This window comes from Larimichthys crocea, chromosome XV (assembly GCF_000972845.2).
Source record: "Larimichthys crocea isolate SSNF chromosome XV, L_crocea_2.0, whole genome shotgun sequence".
Lineage (NCBI taxonomy): Eukaryota > Metazoa > Chordata > Actinopteri > Sciaenidae > Larimichthys > Larimichthys crocea.
The window spans coordinates 31211-47836 of record NC_040025.1 but is presented as its reverse complement, the minus strand read 5'-3'; the positions used below and the strand labels follow the sequence as shown (position 1 = coordinate 47836).

The following is a 16626-nucleotide window of genomic DNA, read 5'->3' as shown; positions in this document are numbered from 1 at the left end:
CAGTACAAACTAGCAATAATAACGGTTTAAAATTAATAACTAGCAAAAAAATAATGAGTGTTGTTCTTCTAAATAAAGAAAATCACTTTCAAACCATAATTCATGTGCACACATAAAACAAGATATACAGTGTTAATAAGTTTTAGAGGTGCTGGTAATGTATATTCCTTTAACCACTGAGATAACCAGGCTCTTACTACATTATGCAACAGCTTTCTGACTTTATACTTGACGCACAGACATGAGAGTGGTATAAATCTTCTTAATTCTCAGCAGGAAAATAAAGAATTATTTCCCAAAATGTCAAACTGTTGAAAAGAAAAAAAGTTTCTTGATTTGGTAATAACGAATCATACTTCCTAAACATATTAGGCATTAAACTGGGTTTCAAAATGCCATGATGCCTGTATAAAGGACATGGACACTGACACACATTGATTGTGTACTTTTAGTCTGGGTCTGTTTTCCATGTTGAACTAGGACCCTCCTAGTAATGTTAATGTTATGACAAACAATGATAACTTAGTGTGCTTCCAACTTTGTGGTCCAGTTTTGTGTGGAAAAACTTGCAGAGAGCCCTGACCTCAACCCCATCTAACACCTTTGGCCTTTAATGTTCAACATCGGTGGTTGACCTCACTTTAAAGCTCTCGTGTGTCATCCTTTGATTTCTCTGATTTCTAAAGTCACCACCGACTTTGTATCAAATGCTAATTTATTTACAAAGCCAACAAAAGCGTACATACTCATGTTACCATGCACTGCAAAAGAATCTTTGTATTTACAATCATATTAAAAGATTGTCAGTTTAGGAATGTCATACATCTGTAGTGTTTAGATGTAATCTCATTACATTCTTTAAAGTAACATTCTTCATAGAACTGACAATGACCTTTACAGACCTTAAACATCAATGAACATCTTATTTTCAATACTGAAGTCACACTGTGATGGAAAATGGCAGATAAAACAAGATCATTGTCGTTTTGATCTCAACCCTTTCACACAGTTCATAGATTGGTTGGTTGTCCTTGTCACCATACGGAGTCTTCAAAGGAATGTGAAGACAAGTGATCTAACTTCTGCTTTCAAGTAACAGTCGTCATGCTTTTTACAACTTCAGTCTTTCTCAAAAAAACAAGAAGAACCAAAGAAGAACAGCTGATTAAAGTACAAATCAGTGAATAAAAATAGTAACCATAGTTCCATAGCATAAAAACAAACAAAAAAAAAATACAAGAATGAAACAGCACTAATAAAAATACAACTATTAAAACAGTTCATCCTGTCAGATCAGGCGTCTTCTCTTCATCGCAGCTGCTGGGAGAAGAGGGCGGCATGTCCTCACCCATCCTCTTTAGCTTGGCTTTGTAGTAAGCCGTCTTCATCCTGAAGGCCTTCTCCTTCTGCCGCGCTGCTTTCCTCTTCTCCCTCACCAGCTCCATCTCCCACGCGAGCACCTTCATCCTGTTCTCCCACTCCAGGATCTTCATCTGCTGCTGCTGCTCCAGAGCTTCTGTCCTCTGCTGATACTCCAGTCTCGACAGGTCGCTGGAGTCGTGCTGAGTCGAGGGGTGACCCACTTCCTCCGTCTCGATGTCTGGCGGGTGGAGGCGCTGGCTGATGAGCCTGGAGGTGCCTGTGAGATTAAAAAAAGAAAAGTCAGAGAACTCAAACTATTTCTCTACCTGCAAAGGTGTTAAACATTTTCCTCATGCAACCCGAAGCTAAACTGAGCAAAACATACAATTTCATCCATTTTAATCTGCTCATAGATTTGGTCTGAAATCCAGAAACTATGACAGTCATAGCAGATGATTCACATCCATCACACTAACTCCTGGTGACCCATATGAACGTTTCACCACTTATTTATTTAAGTGTTTGTCACCTATCTGCATCATTCATGATACAGGTTTAAAAGATACTACAGAGATTAGTAGGATTCTTTAGAGTTGACCCAGACATCTATTTATAATTCATTCAGCTCCTCTTTGTCCACACCAGAGGCCCTCTGACATTATCACCAGAGATGGTGTCACATCCCCTGCACCTACTATATGCAGATGTTTCAAACTATATACCACTGGGATGATATTGGGCGGCCACAGGAGAAATCTAGACCTGTGTTTAGACCAGATGAACCTGGGACTGGTATTATATGTAGTATTTCCAATGGTTCAGGAACTTTAGAGATGGAGTGCAGAGCTTCTATTTGTATCTGCTTCCTATCTGTAGGTACCTGGTGCTGTGAAGAAGGCAGCAGGAAACATATCCTGTAGCTCTGCATTGTGGGATGTGGAGTTCGTAGTGGGGCTGTGGTGCAGATCTGACACTTCACTGCCTGTTATTCTGTCCAAGGAGTCACGCTGGAGGCAGATGGCCACTTGATCCTTGTTGTCTACAGTCTGAGACTGAGAGTGTTTGAAGTTATTATTTTACACTGATGGAACATTTCTCGCATGAATGTTAGTCAATAAATCTGAATGAAGCCGTCCATTAATACGAGCCGCTGCAGATTTATCTTTTTTGCCTCTAAAACAAACGTCAAGCAAAACAAACACTTCAGAATATTTACCTGATTCCTGCTGCCGTTCATCTCCCCACTGGAATTTGTCATCATCAATTTTCCTGCTAATAAGAAAAGAGAAAAGGAGACAGTCAGGAGACAGCAGGTTAGGGTGTTTCAGGCAAATGAGCAGAGAGCGCCTCCCTCTGGTGGAAGCAGGTACGACACGCCCTTCACACTAAGACACTCCAGTTCTAGTATAGATGGTGCAGTGTTTGCAACTCACACAACAAAACACCAAGAAACAGTTCAGACTTTGTGAATAATGAAGCACGGCTGTGAATTGATGTACAAGAAACAATTCTGAAATGTAAAACTTAATAAAACAACGAACAAGTCAATTAAATGGTCAGTAAAGTGATTTCAGGTTAAGTTCTGTTATGACAATTTCAAGAAGTTCGAAATCCAAAACTTAAATACGTAAACACTGAAACCAGAAACCATAAGTTAAACTGACAAACTGAACATGCTTTGGTGCAGCAGGGTGATAAAGCAAGAATGGAGACAGTCTGTAAAATGGAGGTTTTCTGTTCTAGCTCTCCTGGCAGCGTAGAGTGAAGTGTACGCCCCGCTGAAGTGTCCTTGTGCAGAATTACTTCCGTATAAAAACATTCCTAGCACTGCAATTTTGTAATTTATTCTGATCTCACTGCTGTAAAGGCACCAAGAGAAAAAAAGGAACTCTAATATAGCTCCAAACATTGGACTATAAATAAAATGAATCAATTCCAGATAATGACTGTCAGTCTTAAGACTCTGGAAACACTTGAGCAGCTGTTAAAGGCTCAGTTCACCTTATTTCAATGTTGCAAGGAGCACAAACAAAATCCCTTTTGGCTTCAATTACTGCTACTAATACTGCTGAAGTGGCTATCTCAAAACCATAAGGAATAAAAACAAACCCATCTGTTTGCATAGAGGTGAGTGAGAATTACTTTTTGTAATTTCCAATAAACTGACTCTTTATTATGACGAAACCAAGCTTGGTACTTTCTCAGCATCATGCTCTCAGATCATAAAGAAAAGATTTGAATTAACCAAATACTGTGAAAGGCACACCTTAAAAAAATTAAGATACTTATTCACTGATGCTTTATGTGTTTATTAATTATGGATTCTGATACATTAAGGAGTTATTACTGGGGTTTGCACATGAACTCACAGGTTTGTGGTTAAATATTTATATATATATATATTATTACCACAGTAAAAAATTAAGCTACAGCCTTTTGAGGTACAAGTTAATGGATGGCTCTCAAGGCTGCTCTGAACTGTGCAGAAAATCCATTAATATACCTGAATATTTTACAATCCATTTATTATTCTCCTGAAATACTGTCACACACACACCGTAATTATGTCATTATTACACGGTAGATAAATTACATTTTAAGTTTAATAATGGATGTTGAATTACAGCTGCAGGGAAGTGTTGGCTGATTTTTAAAACTCTTATATTATGGCATATAAAAAAGATTGTGAATGAATACCATTAAACCGTGGTGGATAAAATATTCAGATTATTTTAAGTGAAAGTACTAATTCTGGGATTATTAGGCAGGAAAATGAACTCATATGAGTAGCAGTTTATTATTAGTATTAAAAGTAAAGGCATTCATACTGCACCAGTTTATTATTAGTATTAAAAGTAAAGGCATTCATACTGCACCAATATCGCGTGCCCCTGGCTGTGCTGCACTTTATTTTTTTCCTCCCATTTCTGTTATCTCTATTTAGTCATGGGTTTGTGCTTCCATGTGTGTACCACTGACTTTGCCTTTGTGTTTTGGCCTCTCTTTACATTTGATCATTTCATGTAATAGACTTTTGTATCTTGTTCATCATGACCTATGTTTGTTTTTTTTTGTCACTGTGACTGTTATACCATTATATATTATATCATTAGATTTTTAATACTCTTTAATGTAATGTAAAAGCAGTTTTGCTGTTGTAGCTGGTTGAGGTGGAGTTCAACTGATTGGACTGTAACTGATTATTATATCTGCTGATTATGAATCCATTAATAAATTGATCGGTTTATACGTTTGTAATAAAAAGGACAACACTTCTCTCTGAGATGTAGCAGACCATGTGTATAAATAAAGTAGCATTAAAAGATAAGGCTTACTTAAAGTACCAGTACAAGGACAATACTTGAGTAAATGTACTCAACTACATTCCAGCACTGAGCATCTCACTATCTCACTCCAACATTAGACACACAGCAGTAGCTACGAGGTGTATTAGTTGATATGAAACGTGCACATAAAGAATAACACGGAGGCGAACAGCTGTGGTGGGACAGATGTTTACACACACACACACACATCTGGACTGTTGCCAAACACACACACACACACACACCCACACCACTAACTGCTACAACACAACACACATTCATATCAGCTAAACAAACAGCGAGGCTGGCGGCATGCACGGACAGACCCTTGTTGACATGCTTTTATCTTTTCAGGCTGTTTTCTCGGAGGCTGAAGCTAAGCTACCTTCCACTAGCTTGCGGACCGCTGCTTTGTGGCCAGCTCCCCCTGCGTGGCTGGTGAGTGCTGCCTCGCCCATGGTCATAAGTTTGATTGATTTACAACAGGCTCTACATCGGGCGAAGTGAATGTCCTGGACGTCCTTTACCAGCCAGTCCTTGTAAATTCCCTTTGAGAGCCAGGAGTCTTTGAATTTACATTTCCCGGGCATAGTTAGCCGTGAAGTATTGCTACTTTCCATTTAGCTGGACGGCTACCGGCCAAGCAACCTACCGTCTACTGCCATGACGCGTTCACGGTCTTCTTGGAAGATGCGGTTTTAAATGGGACTATTCTGCATATTGATGATGTTACTCCAATTTAGGACAATATCTACATAGAGGCAACACTGACTTTCATTTGCCGAATATTATTTTAATGATATTTCAAAAAAATTAAAATAAAAACTCATCTCAAACTCAGCATTAGAAAATAAATTGTATCCGCCGCTGTAGTAAAGGAACAAAAACATACATTTACATGTCCAAGTAAGTTGTAAAGTTAGGAAAAAAAGGAACCAAGAAACAGAAGAACCAGCGTACTTCTCGTTTTAAAAATCTAAGCTGATGCTAAACAAACTCTTTTTTTTTCCAGAAAACACTTAAAGGCAGCACAACAGTCACGTGTGTCGCTCCCTTCAATACAAATACGACTAACCTATTTTCTAACCAATCAGCGGTCACGAGGCCTGCAGTGTATCCTGATTGGTTAGAACATGCGGAAGACAGAAGAGAAACACATGGGTACAGTCCTGCAGATCGTGGATAGAAATAAAAAGACATTTTAAAGCAGATTTTAAACATAAATCATGTGGCGTTTGAGACATCTTGTGAGTTAAGAATGTAGCCGCCTTGTTATGGGTCTAGAAAAACTACTTCTCTTTGTTTGTACCCACCAAATAACACGAGAAGTGCTCTTGCTCTTAGCTTTCTTTTGCTATTTTTCTGCCTTTACAATCTTTGACAAGTGTTTCAGGCACCAATGATTCTTCAGTGAAAGCAATTTAATCTGAAGAGATGGAGACAGCCGCCCTGGTAGCTCCAGTCACAGCTCTGGAGTTCCTTCAGGATGCATTTCTGCTGACAGGTAGGCAACAATGTTGGAAATCAATAAAGAACAACAAACAAATACAGTTTGAGCCTTAAATGTGGTTTGTAATATGTCTTTGTAAAGGGGAGTGTGTCTGCTCTTTCTTATTTTGAAAGAAAACTGGATGCTGTAAATCACTCAACACACCTAACTAAATGTTTGTCACAATTACCTGGCAGGTGAGGGTCCAGTCTTGACGGTGTACAGTCTCAGACCTCGCCCTAAAGCCTGTGCCTCACTGAGCGTGCTCCACCACTACAGGATCCATGGGATAAGACCTAGAAGTCTGACGGCTGTCCGACCGCAGAGTTCTGCCACAGGAACGTATGGGAAAGAGAAAGGTTTGTTTTCACTCTTCTTGTTTCTAATGTCAATAAGATTCATTGATTAATACATTTTTTTTCTGTTATATTAATTAGAGCCTGATTTTCAATGACTCGTGGCAACAGATGTAGTGACTTTTAGAGCTGGAATGAAATGTGGATTGTGCACTGATATGACTATGCAGGTACTCAGAAGGCCGCTGTCTTAAAACAAATAAGTTTATCAAAAAATATTTAAGTTGGTAAGAGATCTGCTGAAATTTCACCATTAATTATTAAATAATTCAATGTAGAATCTTGATTCTAAATATTTTCTCTGGCCTGTAGGATAACTGTGTAGTGTTGGTGAAGAGTTTGCACTCACCAGCCATCTTATTCAAATTTTTTGTTTACATATATTGTTTTGCGTTTATTCCACTTTTATCTTCTCAATTCTCAGAACTGAGGTCCACCTCAGAGCCCAACTTCTATGACCTAGCAGTGTTTGGAGGCAAGGCTGTGAGGCTGGTGAGGCTCCATGTGGATCTCCGTGATGGGGAGCATCTGTACTTGGAGATTCTGGGTCCCCTCATGGAGCTCCAGGACTGGGCCCTGGATGTCCGCTGGCTCTCAGGAGACAAACACTCACTGCTTTGTGTGGCGGTAGCCCATAACAGTGCTCTCCTCCTAGATGTCATTACAGGAAATGCCCTGATTCAGCGCTCCTGTCTGGAGGGGTGTCTGCTGTACTCTGCCCTCCTTCTGGTGCATGAATCCTGGGCAGATACTGTCGTAGTAGGAGGGACTGTTTTCAACCAGCTGGTTCTCTGGAAGCCTGGAGGAGGAGACAAAAGTAACAACTCTGAGTGCAAAGCTCCAGTTGAGAGACGCCTGCTTGGCCACAGCGGTGTCATTTTCAACATCTCTTACCTTCAGGAGAAAGGATGGCTGGCTTCAGCCTCTGATGACCGCAGCATAAGGGTGTGGGGTGTTGGTCCTTTAGGGGGTCCTGGAGGTAAATGTGGGCACTTGGATCCTGTTTGTTTAAGGGTTCTATATGGACACCAGGCCAGGGTGTTCTCAGTGCGTCTCTCTCCGGGGAATGTTTTCAGTGCTGGGGAGGATGGGGCCTGTTTAGTCTGGGACTGGGCTGGAGGTGGTAAGGTGGTGCGTACATTGAAGGGACACAAAGCAGGGGGCGTTCGTGCACTTGCAGTCAGTGAGGGGACAGAAGATGAAGAGAGATGGGTGGCTACAGGAGGGGCAGATGGAGGAGTCAGGTTGTGGAGGGTGGAAGGTAGAGAGGAGAAGACAGACAAATCAGAGGAAGCAGTGACAGAGAAGCTAAATGACCTGAAATTTCCTGGTCAAGGCTTACCTAAAGTGGTTTGTATAGCAGGGGAAGAGAATGACAATGCAAGCTGCAGTCAGAGTAAGCTTGTGGTTTGCACTGACCAAGGAATAGTTTACCAATATAGTGATGGGCAGTGGGAGATTGTCTGGCATGGATCTCCTGAGTTTCAGTCTTATTGTGTGATGGAAACAATAACTGTCAGTGTGAAGGACGCAACAGCAAAAGTTCATCTGTGTGCTGTGGGAAACCTCAGTGGGTCCATACAGGTCTTTCCCATCTCTCATCCTCAGTGTGGGATTCTTCTCACAGGTGGACCTAGGAAGATTCATAGTCTTATTTGGCAAGTGGCAAAAGAGAGGTTATTTTTACTAGCATCAGGTGCTGAAGGACTTGTCTATCGCTGGTGTATAGATGTAAAATTAGATGAAAAGCGTTCCTTAGCTCTCAATATAAATCCTCTTCCTTCTTTCCTCCTTCCTTCCTGTGCCAAACGCTGGCTGACAGCTGCAGTGTGCCTCCACTCCGCATCTGAAAAGTTGTTGTGGGTGTGTGGGGACAGGAGAGGCTCCCTGCTTTTGTTTCAGGAAGGAGGAAAACTGGAGCAAAAGATGGGAGATGACAAAAGCGTAGTTGAAAGCTTGCTGACAGGCAAGGAACAAACTGACCTAACGCTGCATCCACTGAGCTGCTTGTTTGGAGTGCATGGAAAACAGGGTGTAACTTCAGTGTGTGAGTACCAGGGACTGCTGTACAGCGCTGGCAGGGACGGCTGTGTGAGAGTCTTCAGAGTGCATCCAGCTCCACCAAAAAAACTTGAAGAAAAGAGTGTAGAGAACAAAGGAGGGCTTCAGCTGGAGGTTCTCAGAGTCCAGCGGGCCTGTAAAGGTATGGAGTGGCTGGAGAGGGTTTTGATCCTTGAACCTGAAATTCCAGGGGAAGAGGACAAGGAGGAATGTGAGAACCACGACAACACAAAGAAACACAACATGACAGAAAAACTGGAGGTTACAGAGGAGGGAAAAGATGAGGGGAGCTTTGGTAAAGAAGAAAAGACAAAAGAGAACAAAGGAAGAGAAGCCAGATTTGTCATCGTTGGCTTTCATGCCATCCACTTTGTGGTTTGGGACCCAGTGAAGCAGGAGAGGCTGCTTGCAGTACCTTGTGGTGGGGGGCATCGCTCCTGGGGTCTCTGGCCATCCCACAAAGGGATTTGGCCTGGATATGGAACTCTGGTCTTCATCAAGCAGGGGGCTGTCATGGCTTCACAACCCCCTGGAGAGACAATGAGTTGGGCTGGGAAAGCAGGAAGGGCTGGAGGATGGGGCCTGAGAGAGGGCGTCCATGGGAGGGGGATTGGGTGTGTTTGCAGGCTGGGGAGGATCAGGGGACTCGGGAATGGGACTGAAACAACAAGTACAGGACATGTGACTGAAACTGAGGGAAGGAGTAGACTCAAAGATGAAGTAAAGGAGGTGCAAAGAGAGGAAGGGCACTGGGAGATAGTGGTGACTGGAGGAGAGGACACTAGCTTAACCATCCTCGCAGTACATCCTAACTCGGGCAGAATCAAAGTCCTCTCTGTTATCACTGATCACATCTCAAGTGTTCGGACGGTGACGGCAGTCACGCATCCGGAGGGAGGGAGTGAAAACCAGACTCAGTCTCTGTCTGCTCTGCTCGTGTCAGCTGGCGGGCGAGCTCAGATACAGTGTTACCGGCTGTTGATCAGTTGGGACAGGCAGAGACTAATTCCCTCCTGCCAGGTGATCCAGGTGGCCCATCACCGATTGGACGAGCAGTGGGAGAGGAGGCGGAACCGACACAAGATGGTGAAAATGGATCCAGAAACAAGGCAAGTTAATAGTTGTAATGGAGGAGGCACGAACAGGAATTGATATAAGAGGCTATGTCATCCAGTCACCCATAAAGAGATGGACTTTTTCCAACTCTTTGTCTTCCTTACTTTGTTCCTTCATTCTAGCATCTAGTCTTACCTCTTGTGTCTGCGTGTTCTCAGGTACATGTCTGTGGTGGTGGTGGTGGATGAAAAGACAGACTGTCGTCTTCTGGCTCTGGCCTGCAGTGATGGAGCTCTCAGGTTGGTGTCCGTCACGCATCCGAAAACCAACACAAAAATGCTTTCCCTTTAAATGCTGGCTCCTCAATCAAGTTGTGTACTTGATTACTTGTACTTGATTTGAATTTATAATATACTGTCTTGTAGTTGTTCTGGCTCCCTTCCTCGTTTTGTCTTCTCACCTGCATAACTGTCTTTTTCAGACTTTTCTCAGTCAGTGAAGTTAAACGTCAGATTGATTTGTTGTGGGAGACGTTTCACCATCAGCGCTGTGTGCTCAGTGTTGCCACCTGCAGCCTGGAGGATGGAAAAGGCAACAGGTGATCCCATGATTAATTACACTTCATTACAACGTTATAGTTATCCATCAGAACCAGACCACTAATTGTTTTCTGATATATATTTCTTTTGAAGGAAAGGGTAGTGATTAGCAGATGAGAGAAATACAATATTAAGAGCTTAGTGGAATTAGGCTAACCTTCAATTTCCAACATTTTGTTTTGTGAAAATATGAAAGTCTCACATCTGTGTGTTTGTATTAATGTCTCTTTCTCAGGTATAAGCTGCTGTTTAGTGCTGCGACAGATGGCAAAATTGCAGTGTGGGACCTGACTGAAGTGTCTTTCTTATCGCCTGGTACTACTCCGCCAATCCCCTGCCTCGACATTCCTGCCCACCAGAGCGGCGTCAACGCATTGGCTGTTTGGGCAAATAAACTGGGACAACAAGGGGGCGGTTGCCTGGTAACTGTTGCTAGCGGAGGGGATGATGGGCAGCTAACAGTGTCCATGATAATGGTGCAATACCCAGAAGATGGAAAGGTCCAACCCTCAAACAGGCTTCATCTTCATCTTCACTCTCAGTCTCACATCCCACTGGCTCACGCTGCCCCTCTGACTGCCTTGAAGTTCCTGAGCCCAGGCCTTGTGGTCTCCACTTCTTCAGATCAAAGGGTTTGCATGTGGAGGGTTGGCAGTACCGGCATCAGCCACATCAAGGCGCTGTGCTCCCACGTCGCAGATGCTGCAGGACTCGCAGTTTGGGAGGGGGAATCAACAGAGGAGGAGGAAAAGAGGAAAACAAGGCTCGAGTCTGAGCAGGGAATTGCAATTTGGAGAGGGAAGGGGAGTCCAACTGGATTAAAACCAACTCCGGGTGAGACAGGTGGGAGAGTGAGTAAGGATAAAGAAACAGCTGATGAGGTCAAGGGTGAAGAAACTGTTGAAGCTGACTGCAAGACAGGTGGCCCAGTTTGTACAAGCAGTGATAAGACGGGAGGTGAGACAGCTAGTGAACATAGAAATCAAACAGAGATAGACGGTACAACTGAGAGTGAGGTGAACAGCGAGACAGATTTAAAGGCTTCCTTTGAGAGCAAGAAGAGAGAAAAGAGCGGATGGTTGCTGGTCTGCGGTCAGGGCTTCCAGCTACTACAAGTCAGAAATCCAGAGATGGATGCAGAGAAGTGGACTACAAAAAGAGAAAGAGAAAAGGAGGAGGTGGACCACAGAGTTAAAGTGACTCTACAAGAAAAGTCAACATAAGCGGAATCAAAAGATGGCAGCGTTCCAAACAGTCACTTTCTCAATGGACACGTTTTAAATATTATTTATTGATTATCTGTGCAATTTCTTGATTGCAGCTGTATGATTTGATATCAGGTTAATTTCACTTTTAATCACTCAATTTTAAAAATTCATTTTTAATAAAGTTTATTTATTCTCCATTTCTTGTCATTCTTACTGTAGTTATCAAGCTAAATATTGTTTATGCAGTTCAGTTAAGTTTTAATGAAAAGCAAATTACAAAATATTAACTATATTCCTCAAAGAGAGACAACAGCTTTTTCTCTTAAGGAGTTGACTGATTAAAGTTTGTTGTGACTTCTCTGAAGCTAAAGCATATCCTTCTTTTCTGCTTGCCTGAGCAGCATTTGGTGTTCATGAAGGAAACATTAAAATCTTCATGGCTATTTCAAGCGAACATTAAAACCAGCTCTGATGTGTTTGGGCCATCTGTGGTCTCCTTCAGGGAATAGCACCACACTGCACAGAGATGGCTGAAATGACGAGTTATTTTTAATACAGCATGTTACAGCCAGGAAATAAAGCTGTGTACTTGAAAGACAGCCCTGGGACTCCCATTTTCTTAAAGACCAAGGCAAGCTAGACAATGTGATGAAATACATTTAAAATGCCACAATCATTGCAGGGGTTGTTTAGAGATTGATTAAGCAGTGCAGAGTGCAGAGGATCCCTGAGTAGACCAGACAAGTCCCATGGAGCTGTAGTTCGTGAGAAACCCCTGAGGTGTTGCCTGATAAGTCGGGAATTTCTTATTTATGGCATCCTCAGACCTCTAAAGTTTATTTCATATGACAATCTAGGAAAAATCACTCTGGTTGAACTACTCACAACCCCTATATCCTGTGAGGATGGGCCATTAGTTTGTTTCAAGTGATCACAACCTAAAAAGGTTTGGGTCTACACTGTAAAAAATATCTGTAGATTTTACAGTGTTAAACTGCCAAATAATGACAGTAAAAGGTTGTAAAATATGCCATGAAGTATGACTGTGTTTTCTTGCATTGTCATATTTCAAAACCTTTATTTTTACATAATTTTCAGGGATTTTATGCAAAATAAATCAGTATTTTATATCTGAGACTGTTTGTTGTACAGTAAAACGCTGTAATATTTAATGACATGTTTTACAGCCTTTTACTGTCATTTGTCATCCTAAAATCTACAGACATTTTAAAATATGGAATAAAAGGCCAACCTTAAATGTGAAATCAACAATACTAATATCCTTTTATCGTAATATTAGAAAAGGTTGTACTGTATTTATTACGGTAAAATTCTGGCAACCAAACTCAGTTTCTTTTTACCGTAAAAACTGTTTCCTGGTCCTAACTTCTTCATTTGGTCTGGGGGTTTAAACTTTGTACTAGGCTCAGGGTTACAATTCATTTAGATAAAGGACAAGCTAAGGGCTGGTTGGACGTGCCATTGTGACGGTTAGGGTTACACTTAGCCAGTGAGGATCCTCACATGTATTGAAGTGTGTATGTCAGTGCCTAAAACAGAGCTGTTTATTATTACACACAGTAGAAAAAGACAGTGTGTGTATTTGTGCATGCACAGTTTTGTCTATCCAGTTACAGAGAAGTAGTTTCTAAATTGTTTTGGGATTATTTAAGTTTCTATTTTCATACACACTAAGTGAAGAGTGTGGACTTGGAGTGTGTGTTTGGTCAAAGGTGGGTGTTTGTATAAGCCTGCCCACTCGTACTGTGATTATATTGTGCATGTGTTCTGAAATTCTAATTTTGCACTGTTGAAGCAGAATGTGTTGTGATATGAAATGCTAATACTGCTTAAGTGGCAGGTTGATATGGGACTGTGTGCATAATTATTAGCATATTTGCTGTGTATGTGTGTGTTGTGTGTGTCTGCCTGGTATGCAAATGTAGCTGTGTCAGATGAAGTGTGGGGCTGCTAACAGCGTGTTTACCTGCACCATGTTGTATGTCATACATTGCAGACAGGATATGTGTCTGTCTGTGTGTTTGTGTGTGTGTGTGTGTGTGTGTGTGTGTTGTGACTCACAGTTACCTGCTTGGAAAATGTAGATATTAGATGAAGTGTGCACCTCTCTCTCTGTCTCTCTCTCTCTCTCTCTCTCTGATGGTTTGAAATGCTGATGTTCCCATTGGATAAATGAAATCTGTGTATACCTGCCTGCCCGATGCACTTTTGTCAATATCTGTGTGTGTGTGTGTGTGTGTGTGTGTGTGGAGGGCTAGACGGGGGTAAGAGCCCATGAAGGGGCAGACTGCAGGTATCCATGAATATTTTAATATTTTAGCCTCGTCTCACATTGCCTTTTGTCAAGCACCGATCTCACCACCTGCCACTCACAACAGTAGGAAAGAAGGATGAGGATAGAGGAAAAAGGACTAATGTCACCCTGAAAATGAAGAGAGAGACAGAGAGGGGAGAGGGGAAAGGATGAAAAAGGGAAGGATATGGCCTGAATAAAGCTTTCATGTTCATTACCTCTGACACTTACAAAAAGAGAAGAATATGCATCTCTTGTTGTTGTGCAAGAGCCAAAAGTACCTCTGTAACCACCACTATCACTTACAAGTGGAAGAAAGGGTGAGAAAAAAGAGAGGTGGAAGAGTGAAAGCACCAGTACTGATAAAGTAAAGGTGAGGCTGGCAAGGAGGGAGTAAAGGGGGGAGACAGAAATGGAGAAGGCACCTGCTGCACTGGGCGTCACAGCTGGTGTTTGTTGGGTTGCAGAAGAGCAAGACAGACCAACAGAGAGGAGTGAGGAAATTACAGGAAGGACGAGTCAGGAAAATGAAGGAAAGGACTGATTGATGTGTGAAGATGAGACACAGAGAGGAAAACGCTTTCCAAGACCGGGATGTGCGATTTATACTTTAACGGAAGAGTCTTTTTTTAAATTTAATATTTGATCTGAGTTAGTGATCTTCAGTCCTCAAACAACATGCGGAGAGACAGGAAGTGACTTCTGTTCTGCTGCCAACGTACAGAAGGAGTGACAATTTACACCCATCACTGAGGTATATACACATTCTCTCACACACACACAGAGCTTTTCATCAGTACTTCTGATGATGTGCCATTTATCTCCTGCCTTTAAACCTAATCTACAACTCTGAAATGCTTTTTTTATATAGAAACTTAAGAAGATGTCCTTCATTTTAGAGGATTTTTCTTATCTTTCTTTCTTTATCAGAAAGGACAGAGCACTGACTTTTTTCACATCCCTTTTCAAATTGTCACTCATACATTTGATCCTGAACTTAAAAAAAGCTCTACATCAAGTGCACCAGCTTTTTAACACACCATGAGTTTAACCTCCCTTTGAATGTGTATATCTACAATACAATGTGTTCTGTGTGTTAATGTGTTAAAAATGTCATTCTCACATTTTTTAAAGTTCATCAGTATTTAGTGGACTGATAGGTCATGGGTCAAGGAACAAGTGATTAGAGTTCTGAAAGAGGATATTATTTAATATTAAAGTAGAGGATAAAGTAACAAGATTAAAGGTCTACAGTAATGCTCCTCGGGCTGTACTTACAGGCACAGTGGTGCATATATCTAAATGCTAATGTCTTTACATGTTTGTGTCAATCTGTTTAGTAAATGAATGAGTAGAAACTATTTAGTAGAGAATATTTAACTTTATAAAACTCTGAGCTGCTTGTATCGCTAGAGTCAAAGAGTCAGTTGTGAAACAGAATAAATATTGATTTTTTTACTTGTCAGGCTCCTGGATTGGTGATGTCACGTCAGCGGCTGCCTCTGATTGGTACAGCTGGAAGCAAAACAACAGGTGATCATCTCATGACCCACTCACCTCTTCGTTGACAGAGGCTATTATGCAGCAAGAGGATGGAGGAGTACTCACGAGCATGTTTTGGACAAACTTGATCATCAGTTAATGTGTGTCATTTGAAGTTTCATTGTTAGGGTCAAATCCTACAGTGGTGTAACTTTAACTTTGACGTTAAATAATTTATACATTAATTAAGCAAATGAAAATAAGAAGTTTTGATTACACTTATACTACACAGCAGCATCTTTGTGATGATATCCAGTTTGTTCACTTAAGCTGTTTTCTTAATAGTGCCTGTGTAATACTTCAAATAAGTGACATGTTTTGATTACTAAGATTACAGTATTGTACAGCTTCTTACATTCATTCAAAAACAGTAACAAACACCAACAAGATCAAAATTAGTCTGTGTGAACAAAATATTGTATTGACAACATTGTGCAAAACTGTTTAATTCACCTGTTCTACACTTTTATACAGTTTTAAAATATTTCATTAATGAATGTCGATTTATTTTTTTTATAATTTAGTTTGAATTAAGGTTCCGTCTCTGATCAACCAGATGGCCGAAGTCACACTAATTAATTCTCAGTAATTGCCTTGCAGGAAAGAAGATCTTAACAGCTTTATGCTCATCTCATCTGCTGTTGGCATTTAATATCAACACGTACAAAGAACAAAACATTTATATACACATGCAGCAGTCTTTTCTCTTTCATAACAAATAACTTTGCAGGCCTTCATATAAATTTCAACAGTTATTATTATGATTATCATGGTTAAAGGATCAGGTATAAATGTTATTATTTCATCATATTTTCCCAAGCTGATGCTGCTATATCTGCTGTAATCTGCAATAAAGAACATTAAGTCCTTCTAGCTGCAATATATCGGCCAAATACATTCCTTATCCCAATAATACAGATGCATTGAACATATCTATTTTTAGTTTTACTATTAAGCATGTTGCAATTTCACTCAGACAGTGCTGAAGTTTTGGGTATGACAGTGATATCCCACAATTTAATCTAATACAAATACCACAATTAAGTTTAAAATGGGCAAGAGCATTCTAAAACTGGAGTTTGATGTCGATGTTTGTACCATTTTCCTGTTAAAAAAATTGTGCACTGTGAACCACATATTGTATTTAGCATTATATAATATGGAATTAGGATACAGCATTGATATTATGTCACATTACTATTTTATATCCCTGCTACTTGAGTAACTTTCTTTGTGCTGCTTTAAAACTGCCATCAGACATGTAAATGGGATTCAGTGTATCTTGCTCAAAGACACTTCATCGGGACAGATGT

General features: G+C 41.0%; 2 protein-coding genes across 6 annotated transcripts; one reads left to right on the top strand and one right to left on the bottom strand.

Annotated features, from left to right (window-relative positions):
• Positions 1–91: 91 nt before the first annotated feature.
• Positions 92–6440, bottom strand: fsbp (fibrinogen silencer binding protein). Of its 4 annotated transcripts, none has more exons than XM_027288349.1 (4): positions 6368–6440; positions 2579–2634; positions 2243–2414; positions 92–1639 (listed from the first exon to the last, which is right to left on the bottom strand). In XM_027288349.1, the coding sequence occupies exons 2-4, from the start codon at positions 2621–2623 to the stop codon at positions 1281–1283; spliced, it is 576 nt and encodes a 191-aa protein (XP_027144150.1). In that variant the 5' UTR covers positions 2624–2634; positions 6368–6440; the 3' UTR covers positions 92–1280. The 4 variants fall into 4 exon arrangements, with proteins under 4 accessions (XP_027144150.1, XP_019112219.1, XP_019121575.1 ...); XM_019256674.2 differs by lacking the exon at positions 6368–6440 and adding an exon at positions 5341–5445; XM_019266030.2 differs by lacking the exon at positions 6368–6440 and adding an exon at positions 5015–5380.
• On the top strand, positions 5769–11654 carry wdr6 (WD repeat domain 6). Of its 2 annotated transcripts, none has more exons than XM_019266027.2 (7): positions 5769–5849; positions 6082–6192; positions 6375–6536; positions 6958–9703; positions 9869–9949; positions 10132–10248; positions 10485–11654. In XM_019266027.2, exons 2-7 carry the CDS (start codon positions 6123–6125, stop codon positions 11470–11472), a joined length of 4164 nt encoding a protein of 1387 aa, XP_019121572.2. In that variant the 5' UTR covers positions 5769–5849; positions 6082–6122; the 3' UTR covers positions 11473–11654. The 2 variants fall into 2 exon arrangements, with proteins under 2 accessions (XP_019121572.2, XP_027144148.1); XM_027288347.1 differs by having other exon boundaries at positions 5776–5935.
• Positions 11655–16626: the final 4972 nt, after the last annotated feature.